Source organism: Erithacus rubecula (assembly GCF_903797595.1).
Source record: "Erithacus rubecula genome assembly, chromosome: 2".
In the NCBI taxonomy this organism is placed as follows: Eukaryota; Metazoa; Chordata; class Aves; order Passeriformes; family Muscicapidae; genus Erithacus; species Erithacus rubecula.
In genome coordinates, this window is record NC_136685.1 from 32,382,108 (window position 1) to 32,397,792 (window position 15,685).

General features: G+C 42.5%; 1 protein-coding gene across 2 annotated transcripts; it reads left to right on the forward strand.

Annotated features, from left to right (window-relative positions):
- Positions 1-10,566: 10,566 nt before the first annotated feature.
- On the forward strand, positions 10,567-15,471 carry TPBG (trophoblast glycoprotein). 2 transcript variants are annotated; one of them, XM_079327223.1, is made up of 2 exons: positions 10,567-10,687; positions 11,389-15,471. In XM_079327223.1, the coding sequence occupies exons 1-2, from the start codon at positions 10,662-10,664 to the stop codon at positions 12,662-12,664; spliced, it is 1,302 nt and encodes a 433-aa protein (XP_079183349.1). In that variant the 5' UTR covers positions 10,567-10,661; the 3' UTR covers positions 12,665-15,471. The 2 variants fall into 2 exon arrangements, with proteins under 2 accessions (XP_079183349.1, XP_079183350.1); XM_079327224.1 differs by having other exon boundaries at positions 10,570-10,985.
- The last annotated feature ends 214 nt before the right edge of the window (positions 15,472-15,685 follow it).

Sequence of the window (15,685 nt, forward strand, 5' to 3'; positions counted from 1 at the left end):
AAAAATCTTTTGAGAAACCTGAAAGAGATTTGAGATAACAAAATGATTATTCTAGCCTTCACATTTAGTATTACCAGTGTAAATGACAACTATAAAACCTGGGAATTACTTTGTCCTGTCTGAATTGGGAAACAATTTACTTCTGAGCCTGCAACATAAGTAATTTTGTAATCAGATGAAAACATTTCTACAGAGCTTCTACTGCCATTAAAAACATCTGCAGGGTGTCACATTTCCAGTGTCTTTCAAGACTTTACAGCATCATCTGTCCCATGCACATCTCGGTTAAAATGCTGGTCCTAGTTTTTGTGACAGCTTTTCAAATATGTTTTCCCTCTCTACTTATATAGGTTCATTTTCTACACTAGCCAACACTTTTTAAAAATAACCACACACCATCCAAGGCAAATATATAAATAATCAATGTTCCATCATTATATAGGTAGTTTTCCATTGGGTGGCTCCACTGGATTCAAGGTATGTTAAAACACTATTTCCTGAAGGAAGAGTAAGAATCCCCTTAGTATTTTTTGAATTTTGGTCAGAAACACAATGAAGAACATATGAATTTATGCTGCTCTATTTTGGTTCCCCTACCACCTTGCCTGGCTCTGTTTCCTGGATTGCAGCAGTTCTATAGAGGTATGTGAGTTAGCAGCTTGTCTAGGTGTGTCAGAAAGAACATGGAATTAATAAAATCCTGAAAGTATGAAAAAAGGAGAAAACTACTGTTCTGTCACTGTAGAATGGTCAATTAAAAAAAACAAAACAACAAAACAACAAACAACAACAACAAAAAAGTTTTACTTCCAGCCTCAAAAATGCCAAAGTATTATGCAGCTCCCATTCATTTGTATAGGAATAAATAATTGTAGCAAGTCATGCCTCTGTATTTTTGCAAATACTAAAAACTTTCTTTTTCACATTAGAATTACTATTAAGTACTGAAACTGACTTCCATTCAAGGAAGCATTGATAGCTTAGTATCATTTAGTCCAGCTAAAATGGAGCCACAGCCTCCATGCCCAGTGTGATCAATTGTTAGTTATGGTAAACAACTACCATTAGCAACCTCTATATGAGAAACAATAAAGCATATACAGCACTGAAAACTTCAGTGCATTTTTTTTTTCAGTGTGACCTAAAGATGATTTAACTATCTTAACAACTGCTTCTCAGCCATTTTCCCCAGCAGCACAATAATTTTCAAGTGTCATGTTTATATACTTGGTAGTAGCATCCCAAACTTCAGAATATTTTAACCTAGTCATAAAGGAAACAACTCTTGCCGGCCTGGATCTAATTTCATGTCATCAATCTCTAAAAGCAGGAAATCCTTAGCAAGAACACCTTTGATATGTTATCTTGCACTGCCTCCACTGCAGGCTGTGATGCTGCCATCTTTTCCCCACTCTTCTGTGTTTCCAGCAGTACTTTTCTTCCACTTAGGGGAACCTCTGTGTGTCCATAATGCCTTGAGTTTATACACAAGTGGAAGCTGTTTTTTCCAATTATTTCTTCTCCCTTGTTCGTCCTTTAACCCTTTTGTGGGTATGACTCGTAGAAAAAAGAATATGGGGACTAAGAGTCTGTGCTGTAGGCTGTGACTGTTCTGTCCCAAATGTGAGTCAGAGCAGTCTCACTTAGTTCCTGCTGCCCTCAATATCCATGAAAAAAATCACAGGTATATATGGTTGACTCTCAAACTTGTATTCCTTTCAAAATGTTCCATGTCCATGCCCCATTTTGTGTAGAGGCCATCTGCATTCAGAGAAGGGTAAGGGCTTCACAAATCCATTTTACACCCTACAGGGCATTTTTACTCTGAATGTGGCACAGGGAGGCCCTAATGAAACCAAGAAACCATCCAACACATTTTTCTGAGGGACTTTGCAGGTTGTATATTGTGCAGGTGTATTGCCAGTTTATTCAATAGCATTGAGCATACACAATGGTTCTGATGTATATTACAAATATATGGAAATCTAAAATTAATGTGTTCAGCATTATATTATATCTATTGATATTAAAGGCAGGAAATTTTGAATTTCTTAATAAATATCTTAATAAACATATTCAGATGGCCAGAAAAAGTTATAACTACATTTGGTTAAAAATAGAATTTATTCCAGAAAAATGTTCAAACACTATTTCTTGTCACTTGTTAATAGTATTGTATGGAAAGATAGATCAAAAATAGATCTTTAAAAATAAAATGTTTTCTGTTTCTCCTTATGTTCAATATCTACAAATTTAGACATTTTAGAATTTTGTTCCCTCTATTCTGATGTCTCTCTGTTTGGCCACAGAATGTAAACAGACTTATTAAGACCACTGCTTCACTTCCACTTTTCCCATTCTTTTGACATACTCTGATTGAAGTCTTTCAGAACTAGAAAATGAAAAGAGATGGTGTAAACTTGTAACTATTTTACTTTTTTTAAAAAACTTCAAAATACTAAGGATGCATGATTTTGTTTTCTAACTTCAGGTTGAAACAGAACCATATTTCAATGGAGAATTTTTTCATTGTAAAATCTTTCAAGTGAAAAGAATTGCCCATGTTGATAGTACTGAAGATTTTCAAGCTCTGATTCGAAAGTTCCTCAGCCACAAATCAGTGGAGTTTGGAAAAAAATATTGAAGAGTTCATGCTTGAACAGAATTGAATGTTTTTATTCAGCAATATGTGCTGGCCACAATAAGAAACAATATGTTGGACTAGGCAGACTTTTGCTCCAATGCCATAGCAAGAGTTTGGCTCTTTTTCTGGAAATGAAGGCCTTTCCAGTTTACATTCAGAAATAATAAACCTAACGGGGTAGACCTCAAACCTTATACAACATTGAGCTGATAATTATAACAGATTCTGTAATGCAAAATACATTGTATTACCCATAAAATATACTAAAACAGTTCAGCCCAGTGACATTAACTTTCCATGGCTAGCCAGTGATGAAGCAATCACACTTCACTATTGCACTAAATCATTAAAGCTAGCATATTTTTAAGCATGCAAATTTGGCCAAAGAAAGCTGAGGTCTTTTGATCCACACTGTAATTTTATTGGAAAAAGAGTACCAGAACAGATTACAATTATATGTTCTACATATAATTGCAGAGGATCTTGTGATTCTTGGCTATGACATCATGAAAACAGAGAAAGAAAAAATTGAGAGTGCATTCCTTAAAAAAAACTTAATACCACATTAGTTCCCTTTTACCTTTTCATCTGTCACTACACTGGAATGACAGATAGATACAGAACTTCCAAGGTATATAAAAATTGGTTTCTAGTGAGAGGTTCTTGGACTGAAGAAATAGCCACAAATTGCACAAAATCTGGAAATGTTCACAGCCATCAACTAAGGGAATGAGATTCCTAAAGTTACAAGAAGAACTCCGGAAAAAATAATAGTTGCCCTTCGTACAGACATATTCACATACATCGAGCTGCAATTGTGATATTTGAGACTCTTTTCAAACATGACAGAAATATAAGCATGTATTAGAATCCTGTCTTCATCAGTTTATTTAGCTGATTGCAGCACAGAGAACTTACTATGAATTCTGAAATACTTTCTTTAACAAGGAATAGTAAACACTACCACTAATACAGTGTACTAAGGACAGAATTCTATAGTGTAGGCAAGTTTATTTTTTATACTAAGCATGCATTTTTATTTCCTGAATGTCATCCTATCTCCCCTACCCACTTTGAAATACAACAACTAGCTCCCCTCCTCACTGAGTTTTAGCCTGTTTTGAAACAGATGCGCCCTCTGTAGCCTTTTTGCTAGGACAGGATTTGCCTAAACTTTTAAAATTTATTTTAGTCTCTATATAAGCCAGCAAGCATTAGCCTCCAAATTTCTTTTCTTTTCTTTTTCTTTCTTTCTCTTCCTTCCTTCCTTCCTTCCTTCCTTCCTTCCTTCCTTCCTTCCTTCCTTCCTTCCTTCCTTCCTTCCTTCCTTCCTTCCTTCCTTCCTTCCTTCCTTCCTTCCTTCCTTCCTTCCTTCCTTCCTTCCTTCCTTCCTTCCTTCCTTCCTTCCTTCCTTCCTTCCTTCCTTCCTTCCTTCCTTCCTTCCTTCCTTCCTTCCTTCCTTCCTTCCTTCCTTCCTTCCTTCCTTCCTTCCTTCCTTCCTTCCTTCCTTCCTTCCTTCCTTCCTTCCTTCCTTCCTTCCTTCCTTCCTTCCTTCCTTCCTTCCTTCCTTCCTTCCTTCCTTCCTTCCTTCCTTCCTTCCTTCCTTCCTTCCTTCCTTCCTTCCTTCCTTCCTTCCTTCCTTCCTTCCTTCCTTCCTTCCTTCCTCCTTCCTTCCTTCCTTCCTTCCTTCCCCTTCCTCCTTCCCTCCTTCCTTCCTTCCTTTCCTCTCTTCCTTTCACTTCATTCACTTCCTTTCTTCCTTCCTTCCCTTCATTCCTTACTTCCTCCTTACTTCCTTCCGTCTTCCTTTACTTCCTTCCTTACCTTCCTTTTCCTTCCTTCTTTACTTCATGCCTTCCTTCCTTCCTCCTTCCCTTCCTTCCTTCCTTCCTGTTTTCCTTCATTCCTTTCCTTCCTTCATTACTTCCTTACTTCCTTCTTCATTTCCTTCATTCTTCCTTCATTCCTTCCTTCATTCCTTCTGCCTTCCTCCTTCCTTCCTTCCTTCCTTTCCTTCCTTCTTCCTTCCTTCCTTCCTTACTCCTTCCTTCATTCCTTCCTTCCTTTCCTTCCTCCTTCCTTCGCTTCCTTCCTTCATCCTGCCTCCTTCCTTCCTTCCTGCCTCTTCCTTCCTTCCTCCTTTTTTCTTCCTTCCTTCACTTCCTCCTCTTTAACCTTCTCCTTCCTTCCTTCCTTCCTTCCTTCCTTCCTTCCTTCCTTCCTTCCTTCCTCCCTCCCTCCCTCCCTCCCTCCCTCCCTCCCTCCCTCCCTCCCTCCCTCCCTCCTTCATCCTTTCCTCCCTTTCTCTCTTTGTTGTCATTTTTTCCAATCATAGGATGCCAGAATGGAATGCAGCATTTCAGGTGTAGTCAGCAATGCTAAAGGGGAAGGAAGGTATCATCTTCCTCCTTTGCTGACAGAATATGCCACCTCCACAAAAAAATTACTGTATCCCTTGTTCCTCCCACTCTCTTCCAATCTCTAAGAATGCATTCCTTTCAAAACATTTCAGATGTAGTACCCCAGAAAGATGCAAAGTCTTAAGCTAAAGCTGGAGAAGGAGATGGGAAGGCAAAGCAAGACATGAAGAGTTTAGTAGAAGAGGACTGTATTGACCTATATGTGTCACAGTGGTCAAATGCAGGCATAAAGGAAATCATGGAGGAAAAGAAGCAGGGAACTGATTCACCAAGCTTTTTAATATTGTGTATTCAATCACACTTGTGGAGGAGAATCCTACCCAGGCAGAGAGGTTGCATTTTAAGTCTGCTTTGTCAGATTGTAAACAACAGCACAATGTGTAAGACAGGGAAGAATAAAACCCCATATGTTCTCAAATCTGCTGAGCCTTTTATATGCCTTTTTTGTTTTTTGGTTTTTCCTAATGGAGAATTTGTAAAATTCAACTCTTTCCTACAAAGACTTCCAGTTTCAACAGATGAAAAGGTTTTCATGAAAAAGGCTTTCCATGGAAATACTCCCAACTCGCAGACCTCTGTGTTTAGAGCTTCCACAACCCTGAGTGCTGGAGTCAGCCACCCTTGTTAGGGAAGCAAGGGCAAACCAGGAAATACCCTTGGCACCACAAGAAGCTGCAAAACCTTGGCAGAGCACTGCCTGCAGAGTGAGGAATGAGTGGGACTGTCGAGAGAAGTGAGAGGAACACATTGGCCCAAATTCCCTGCAGATCTGGGTTTCTGCTTTTTGGAGGCAAAGAAGAAAGAGTGTATTTCAGTTCTCCCTTCCTTTCCCCACCACAGCTCAGGGACTGCCCTAACATATGCCATCCTTTCAGAGTCCCCAAGAAAGCATGAGCAGATGTGACCTGGAACCCAGCACCTCAATACAGCATGGTGCCTTCCTTACACAGAGTGACGAAGACAACATTGCCAGTTGGTCAAAAAAACAGGATTTTGAGCATCATCTGGGAGTGACTGTGTGTAGCAAGGCAGGTCACCATGGCCCAGAGCAATGCTAATCCAACAAATAATCTGCTCAGCCAATTTCCCAGGTTTGCCTTCAGACATCTAGATTGACATCCCAAGAGGACACGAATACACAAGCTTTTCAGCTGAAGCCTACTCATCCACCCTGCACTGTGAATCAGAGTAATAAAGAGTAATCAGAAAACAGGTCATTTTGGCCCTTCCAGAAAGACTAAAATCAGAAGGCTTATTTTGTAGAAGGAAGAGTTTTACTGGCTGTTGTGATTTACCTAAGTAGAATTTAGTTGGAAAATAGCTTATGTCTTAGAACTAAATCTGCATACTTAAAATTAGAATAATGAAAAAGAAATCACCATTTAAAAATTCATATAGGAATCCATCAAAGAGAACTTAAAAGTAAGACATGCATTGTTCCTGAGCAAACAAAGAATAAAAGCATGATTGAAAATTTAACATGACCTGTTTAAGCATGTAAAACTCTCAGTTATATTGTGATGAACTTGTAAGCAGTTATTCAGCTTGACTCGTGTTGCAGATATTCTACATGTCAAAACATGTTGAGCTGGAGCATTGTCAGAAGGATAAGCACACAGTGGCAGCATCTGGAATACAGAAAGTCCTCTTCCCAAATCTGTTTTTTTAGTACATTCCTGACTCCAGCTCTGCTAGCTGGTTTTGCTGGAGGAAGTCAGCGTTGCTTCCTTCACATTGGAGTAACAGGTTTCAAAAAAAAAGAAAAAAAACAAAAAACAAAAAACAAAAAACAAAAAACAAAAAAAAAAAAAACAAAAAAAAAAACAAAAAAAAAACCAAAAAAAACCAAGCAAAAAAAACAAACAAACAAACAAACAAAAAACTAGGAAATGTGGCGACCAGCCAAAGAGTCGTTGTTCAGTTTCATCAGTTTTCAGTGTTGGGAGCAATTTTCAGATGAGAGTACTTTGCCTCCTATGGTCCCTTCTGTTCCCAGCTAAGCATGCAGAAGTCTCTAGAAGTTAGTGCATTGTGACAGCCATCCAATTAATATATTTAAAGACCCCAAAAAAGGGTTACTTTCAGCTAACATATTTTTTTCTCTTAGTTCTGGCAAACTTTATATGTTTTCACAGTATTAAAAATCAACATTCCCTTAATAAATTAACTTTCATTTTTTCATTATAAAAAATGGAAAGCATACAAGAAAATGCAAACATAGATTCCTTGAAGATTGTCTTCTGTATAGCTTCAATCAAACTATAACATGAATTTAAGTGCATCTAAAAAGAAAACTGGAGCCTGAATGTTTATGGGTGTGAACATGTGAATGCTGAATAAAATTCAAACTAGAATTCGAGGCAACATTTGGTTGCCTACGTAGTTTTATGACACAGTCTTAAGGACTCTGATGGTGTTTGTTCAAAGGAAGCCAAGCCTCAAGGGAAACAGGTGTCCCTTGGAGGACCTGCTAGATCCCTCTATGTGAGGATGGAGATGGAATTTGCAGCTTGTTCTTCCACTTTTGTGGGAAGACATTTTTGGTAGAAGAAAAGAATTCTGGTCTCTGTGCAATTGCTCACTTGGTTTATTATCTTTAGCACGTTATAAATACCCTTCCAAGGTCACTTTCTATGAAGTGCTGAGTATCTTCATGCAATATTAAGGCAATGTAAAAACACTTAACAGAAGAAACAAAAATCTCCCTGTTGATAAGGAAAATGAAAAAAAAATTTAAAAATATGACCGTTATTGCATGGAGTCCTACCTCAAGTTATTCCAACTCCTTGGACATCAGTAGCAGTCAGGCCACTCAAAAGGAGTATCCAGAATTGTTCAGTATGTGTCCAAGGGGGAATTGAAAAGATTATTTAAGATGGGATCCATCTCAATGAACTTACTTAACAGCCTTAAATTTCAGTATCTAAAATAATCTTTCATATTTTCCTAAGGACAGTAGAGTGACATAAGCATCTACAAATGATACTTTACTCTTTTCTAAGCTGAGAGCCTTAAATAGGGAATAGCAATGCCAAAATGGTCAAGTAATAGAGTTAGCACAGGTTGTCCCTGTGACACTGCAGCCTCTTAGGTGGGTGTCCCATTTTTACTTTGTGGAAGCTGAAATAGAGTATTGATTTTCAAAAGCAAGCAGATCTCATCATTGTCATGTGAAGCAATATTTAACCTTCTGGAGAAGGATGGTCAGAGGTTTCTTTCATGATTCCAGATGACCAGCACATCATCCAGCCTCAGCCTGAAGCAGCAGACTGAAGCATTGTCTCAATCCCTTTAACATGAGCTTCTCAGTCAACCTCTGGAAATATCAGCCACAGGAACAGTTTCCTAATGATAAATTAACTTCCAGTTTGAGTCCTTTAGCCAAGACAGTATATTTTTAACTATACTTTAACTCAAGCAGAAGTTTTGCATAACCTTTATGCAAAAAACCATGAGATGAGTTTCTATGGGCTGTGCAATGAAAATTCACAAATCAATCATTAACAGTCAAAACTGACCTGAAACCACATCAAGCCTGGGTTTTTTTCCTTTTCCTAGTATACATTACTAACACATCCAGGAAATCTACTTAGTATAGATGAAATCATGAGAAAGTACAATTTTTTTTCATGAGCATGTGTCTAAGAAATGTTGTTTTATTTAAATAAGAAAAAAATCAGATTACAAGTGGTTTTCTTCCTTTTGCAAGCTTAAGCAGCTTTAGCAGGTACAATTTACTACTGGAATAATATTAAAAAAATAGGAAAATAGTTGTTATCTATTATTTGCATTACTGCAACACATTCAAGCACCTGTCAGCAAACACTCCACAGAGACGGGAAGAAATCATATCCCCTGCCCAAAGAGCTAACCTGCTTTGAAGGACAAGAGGCACAGTCTCATCTAGGCAGTCATGAACAGCCCAAACTGCTAGGAAAACTATGGGCAGCACAATGAACAGATCACTGTAATTCCTCTAAATTGCATTATTTAATTAAAAATTAAATTGTATCTAAACATTTTATAAAAGGTAGTTCTGGTTACGCTGATTTAGTATTTTTTCTATGATTTATTTTTGATAACATATTCAGTTACCTATTTTTAAAAGCCATCTTTTGTAAACTATTTATTGGTCACTGAATTTTGCTGTTGTCTAGTTGGGCAATTCAGGGGCAGAGATATTTATTTTTTTCAAAGAATATTCATAGATTAAGAGAACAAGTCTTTCTCTTACAAAATACAGAATATCTTTACCTATCTTTTTTTCAGAGCACTATACTAAGAGGCATGACAACAGCCTCTCAACCAGAATCTCCTACAGTGTAGTGCCACTACCGTTTTTCTAACTCAACATCAAAGCAAAAACTTCCCAGAGTTCTGGAACTGCTTGTCAGTCTAAGATCTCGTTTGTATCACTGTTACTTCAGCCACTGAATATTTTGTTTTCCCCATAATCTTCTCGTAAAAAGCATGCTGTTGTATCAGGTTGACAGCCCCTGCCTGTCACCCCAAACCCAGATTTTGCTGCACTGCAACACCACTGTCAGGCTAGAGGGAGGAGAACAGTCCTACAGAAATTGGTGTTTTAGTTCATTATTCTCCAGATTCTGGGGCTGATTTTGTTAAGACTTCATACTGGATTCATCTGTTCATTTCCCCTATGGCTTTTGGCAGCTCTGAGATTCCTGCTGACTCTACCAAAAAAAGGAATATAGTTTATCAGGAAAGCAGAAGGAGTGTAGCTCTGACATACGGGGAGAAGGGAATCTTGTGTAGGCAGTCAACAGAAGGAAAAGGAAAGCCCAAAGGAGTCATCGCCTCAAAACGTTGTTTCACATTGCTGAAACTGGTTATTTGTATACACTGGTGGATCTTTTGTGTTAATTAGGTGTTATTTAATGACCTCGATCACTTTCTAAGGACCAGTGGCCAAATACAGTCCCCATGGCAACTCACACCATTCACGAATTCCTCAAATACCCCCTCTGTGGAATAACATAAGCAAACCAGACTTTGTTGCACCCGCGTTGCTCAGCCTTGCCAGGACGGTTCTGGGACAGCCGCAGCGACCGAAGCCGGCAAATATTTTACATGCAGACAGGTACTTACAGGCTTTTTCCTCACCATAATAAAGTTTGAGTGTCAATCTTGAGCTATCGATTTGCAGGTCCATTTCTTTTCTTAAAAATCACTATTATTTATTTTAAGACCTCCAAAGTTCCCGGTGGGTTTAAGTGTAGTTTTGGTGTTATTTCAGTTTGGGGTTTTTTTTAAATTTACTTTAGCTTTGGAGCTCACTCGGATTATTTTGTGGCCGCTGTTGTTCCCTCCTCGCCGAAAGGCGATCCCTGGGTAGGCGGGCGGGGGCAGTGGCCGCCAGCAGCCGGCACGGCACCCCGCGCTGAAATCCCACCGGGATTCCCCATCCTGCCGCCGGCCGGAGCGCGCCCGTGCTGGGAGCGCGGGGAACGGCGCCCAGCAGGCGCGGCGGGGCAGGCACCGGAGCGCGCAGCGAGCGCGGAGCGGAGCGCGGAGCTCTCCCTTCCAGAGGCGGGCGGGACCCGCTCCGCGCCCAGCGAGCCGAGCTGAAGCCCCGCATGGCGCGGCTCCACATGGCGGCAAGGTGAGGCTCCGGCAGCACCACCTGGGCCGGGGCAGCGGGGCACGGGACCCGGAGCGGAGCCTCCGGCGGGCTCCGGGGAGAGGCAGCCCGGCAGCGGCGGCCGAGCGGGAGCGCGGGGGCGGCGGGCGGGAGCCGGGCGGGGCGCGGGCGGCGGCTCCCCCTGGCCGGGCGGCGCTTGGTTTCTCCTGCCAGCGGAGGCAGGGCCAGGCGCGGCGAGGGTGGGCGCGGAGTTGGCGGCAGGGCTGGGGGCAGTCGGCGGCGAGCTCCGGGCGAGTTTGTTCTGTACGCGAGGCGGAAGGTGAGGGACGGGGTCCGGGACCGGGCTCGGCTCCGCTGCGCTCCGCGGTGGGTTTTGGGGGCGGGAGTTTGTAGCGGCCGCGGAGCGGAGGGGAAGAGCCCCAGGGCAGGGACGGCAGGTGGGGAGCCGCGGAACACGGTGGGCGGCGGCGGGTCAGACCCTCCTCCTCCGTGCTACTCCGGAGGAGTCGACGGCCGGGTGGGAAGGCGGCGGGGTGAGCTGGAAGTGGGCGAAAACTTGTTCCTGCGCGTGTTCTCCCGCTCTGCCGCGGGGCCGGGGCCGCCCGGGCGAGCCGCGTGTCGGGGGCGGGGGGCGAGCCGCGGGCCGGGGGAGGGCGGGTGGGCGCGGGCAAGAGGAACCGCGCCGCCCCGCCGCTGCTGTCTCCCTTTCCTCCCTGCCGCAGGTCTCGCTGCGGGAAGCGGAGCGGAGCCAGCCCCCGAGGGGAATCGCCTGCCCCCGAAGGAAGGGCCGCCCGGAGCCGGCCCCCGCCTCGCCGCGCCGCCCGGAGCCGGAGGCGCCCGGAGGGAAAAGTTGCGTGCGGGGCCGGGCCGGGCGCGATGCCGGGGCGCGGCGCGCTCTGCCTGGGGCTGCTGCTGCCCGTCCTGCTGGGCTGCGGCTCGGCGCAGCCCGGCGCCTGTCCGGCCCTGTGCGAGTGCTCGGAGCCGGCCAAGACGGTGAAGTGCGTGAACAGGAACCTGACGGCGGTGCCCCCCGACCTGCCGCCCTACGTGCGCAGCCTCTTCATCACCGGCAACCCCCTGACCGACCTGCCGGCCGGCGCCTTCCCCGCCCAGCGCCTGCCCGACCTCGCTTCCCTCAACCTCAGCGGCAACCACCTGCGGACCGTGGAGGCCGGCTCCCTCGCCCTGCCCGCCCTGCGGCAGCTGGACCTCAGCGGCAACGCGCTGGTCTCCCTCAGCCCGCAGGCCTTCGGGGAGGGCGGCAGCCCTCTGGAGGAGCTGGCCCTCCGCGGGGCCCTGCGCGACCACGGCGTCCTGCTCAGCCTGGCCGCCCTGCTGCAGGCCGGGGCCCTGCGCAACCTCAGCCGCCTGGAGCTGGCCGACAACGGGCTGCTGCTGCTGCCCGCCGGCATGTTCACCGCCCTGCCCGCCCTGCGGCAGCTCGACCTCAGCAACAACTCCCTGGTGGGCCTGCGAAATGTCTCTTTCCAGGGGCTGGGCCAGCTGCAGAGCCTCAACCTCAGCGACAACTCCCTGGGCGTGCTGTGGAACAGCACCCTGGCCCAGTTCCGCAGCCTGCCCGCGCTCCGGCACATCGTCCTGGGCCGCAACACCTGGGTCTGTGACTGTGCCATCGAGGACCTGGTGGCCTGGCTCAAGGAGAGCGACCAGGTGGAGGGCAAAGAAGCCCTGACCTGTGCCTCCCCTGACAAGATGCTGGGCAAAGCCCTGCTGAAGATCAATGGCTCGGACCTGAACTGCTCCGTGCCCACAGACCTGCCTTCCCAGCTACAGACTTCGTATGTCTTCCTGGGGATAGTCTTGGCTCTCATTGGGGCCATATTCCTCCTAGTTTTGTACTTGAACCGAAAAGGAATCAAAAAGTGGATGCACAACATCAGAGATGCCTGTAGGGATCACATGGAGGGCTACCACTACAGATACGAGATCAACGCAGACCCCAGGTTAACAAACCTCAGCTCCAACTCGGATGTCTGACAAAGTGCCCCAGATGCAGGGCAGTGCAAAGTACCTATGCATGAAAAGTAGACTTGTGCTTTACCTTTGTGCTTGCTTCCATCTCCCCTGAAAAGTCTCAGACATGCTTGTAACTTGAGGGGGACATGCCTCCCTGTGATGTCAAGTCAGTTTTTGTTTTGAGACACTGGACTGCTGGGCATGGTGTTCAGCTGTGTGTAGGAAACAAGCTGCTACTTATTTTCCTCTTTACCTGTCTGCACGAGTGGGTAATTTTTTTCAAGATGTCAAAAGAAAAAAAAAGGATTCTCTCTGATGATCCAAAGCCACCAGAGTTTATAAAACATTTACTGATGCAGACGCCATTCAACAAAAGCTGCCTCAACTTTTTGGGAAAAAAGTTACATGTTCCTCTGTGCCAGTTTTGATCTTGTATATCTGAATTGAGATGTGATGATTACATTTCATAGACTACCTTGAGATTTTAAAAACCAAACAGTCTCCTTTTAACTGTTCTTCAGAAGGAAATCAAATATCAAGCATGCACAAATACTGTATAGTTTTACATGTTAGGAAATTTATGATCTCAGTAAGTCTCTTACTATTTTGTAGTTATTTTTTGATTGCAGTTTACGTGACTTGACAGAATTTTTTATACAAACTGCATCTAAATTCCATCTAAACTCAGTCTGAACTGTTAAATTCAATAAACAGTCTTACAAGAACTGTCGTGTTTGCTGTTCAATGAGAAAAGTATGGACATATAAGAATGTGTATAGCACTATAATCTCTGAAGAAATAGCCCCGCAGTAGTAATTTGAAATAAAAGTTTATACAAATATGTAGCTTAGAGCCATAAATGTTTGATGATTTTGTGATATATGCTAGGAGAATTACAATGAGAATTAAACAATGAGAGCAGTTCCACTTGGCACAAACCCCTCAGACTGCTCTCCGAAAGCACCTGCATAATGTCAAGACATGCTAGGGTCCACTTTCCTGGGAAGGTACAAGCTAATAGAATTTTCATAAGGACTTCTCTACCAAATTTAAAAAAAAAATTAAATTGTGGAGTTGGTAAGCTAAAGGAAATCTTACCTGAAAGGAATTGCTTATTATAAAAAAACATATTTATGTGTCCTGAACTAAATTAAATGCAGCTCAGTCGTGCGGTCAGCAAGCTCTAGGCTTGTGCATCACATACAGCATTTATTAGATTGCTGTTTCCTTTTTAAGGTCTAAGTGCTTGTGAGGTTCTGTAGCGATCTACGTCCAGTAACTTGATGGAACTTTACATTTATCTTAATGCATTTAACAGGTGCACTTCAGTATAGTGTGTTGCTTGCTACTTGCTTGGGAATGCATTTTCTTGTAAATATATAAAGCATGCAAAAAAATCCTTCAGAATGCCTAATTTAAGATACAACTTGGACCACATATAGAAAGGTTAGCAAGAACCTTGCAGTGGCTGCCAATAATTAGTGCACTTTTTCTAATCTATTTATGGTTTCTTAATGAAAAAAAAAATACACCAGCTGTAAAAGTGTGATGTGACTTTATATATACCAGTTTATCTGTGGAGCTTTTTCCATGGTCACGGTTACTTGAAGCTCTTGAGCATCTCTCAAATGTTATGAATTGCTGGCTAATTCCTTTTGCTTTCAAAAGTGACAGTTTTCTCATAGATATATACATTTGGTAGGAGCTCATAAATATAAAATAGTCTTTAAAGTATCTGAAGACATATAAGCTATTTTGGGCATCGGTACTATTCAAAGGCATTTTTCATCTTGTGACTTCAGATGAAGCAAGTAGCACAACTTGCTTTTGACTAATTTTCTACTGCTTTAAATTGGATTTGTTTAATAGCAGTGATTTTTTTAAAATATATTTATGTGCATTTACCCTTGAAAGTAAAAAAAGAATGGATATTAAGTAAAACTATTGTTTTGTAAGTCAGTATATTTTGCAATTAATGTGAATTAAGTGATAGCATTTCTGCTGTAATTTGAATGTATGAGCAGTATCTGGTTAACGGCATATGAATTAAGTTTGTGGATTCTTATAAAGCAGGCTGCCCATCTGAATATTAGCTGCCCATATTTTAAGGATAGTGTGAAAACCTTAGTGTGAAGAACTATTACTGCTGCCACTATGCAAACCGTTCATACTCGGTCTACATCAGATAGTTTGTGTAAGAAGCTAGAATTTACAGTAGCTATGCAGTGTGCTTTATTGTATCGGTTATTCTGGAGATTACCAACTTACACTTACCTGTACAGAGCCGAGAGGAGTAGAACATCATCCTTGCTTAAGATGCTCCTGTGACATAATAGATGAAATATGTGCAAACCAAGCCATTTCTTGGGCAATTTCCTGAGTTTTGTTAACAGATACTTTAAAGTAACTACAGTAAAAGCAATTATCCATGATGTGTTAATGTAACGGCTGTGCATTTGTAGAGCTGTGTAAGGACAAGCAGCGACTTTAATTGCAGTCTCTCATCAATGGAGCGAGTATTTGTATAGTGGGCAAGTGTAACTGTTGTTACTGTTACTGCACATATTATTCTAAAGATTATTATTACTATTATTTTTGTATCTTAGTCAATGTAATAGAAATTTATTAGAGATCTGGTGACAGCTACTTTAAAATAATTTTTGTCATTTGCTTACATGTATATTTATTAGGATGTAACGTTTAGCATGTGTCAGTGTTGTGTTGGATGATGTTCCCCTACAATGTTTGACCAACAATGAATGCTTTGGTGTTTTGTACAATGCATTATTTGATCTTAAATTCCCTTCCATAAACAGTGCTTGAAATTTGTTTTGCTTTTCTTTTACAAAATAATTAACAGTGGTACTTGGAAGACACATAAAAGTAGCTCCCACACTACTTTAGAACGTGGTTAAAAACTGAACACTTAAAAAATAATTAGTTTTAACATCCTTCTGAAGCACATTTTATAATCCTCCTCTTGCTTTGACACCTGAGATTCCAATTGACTGCTATTTCTAGAGCAGCTTATTCATTCATTCC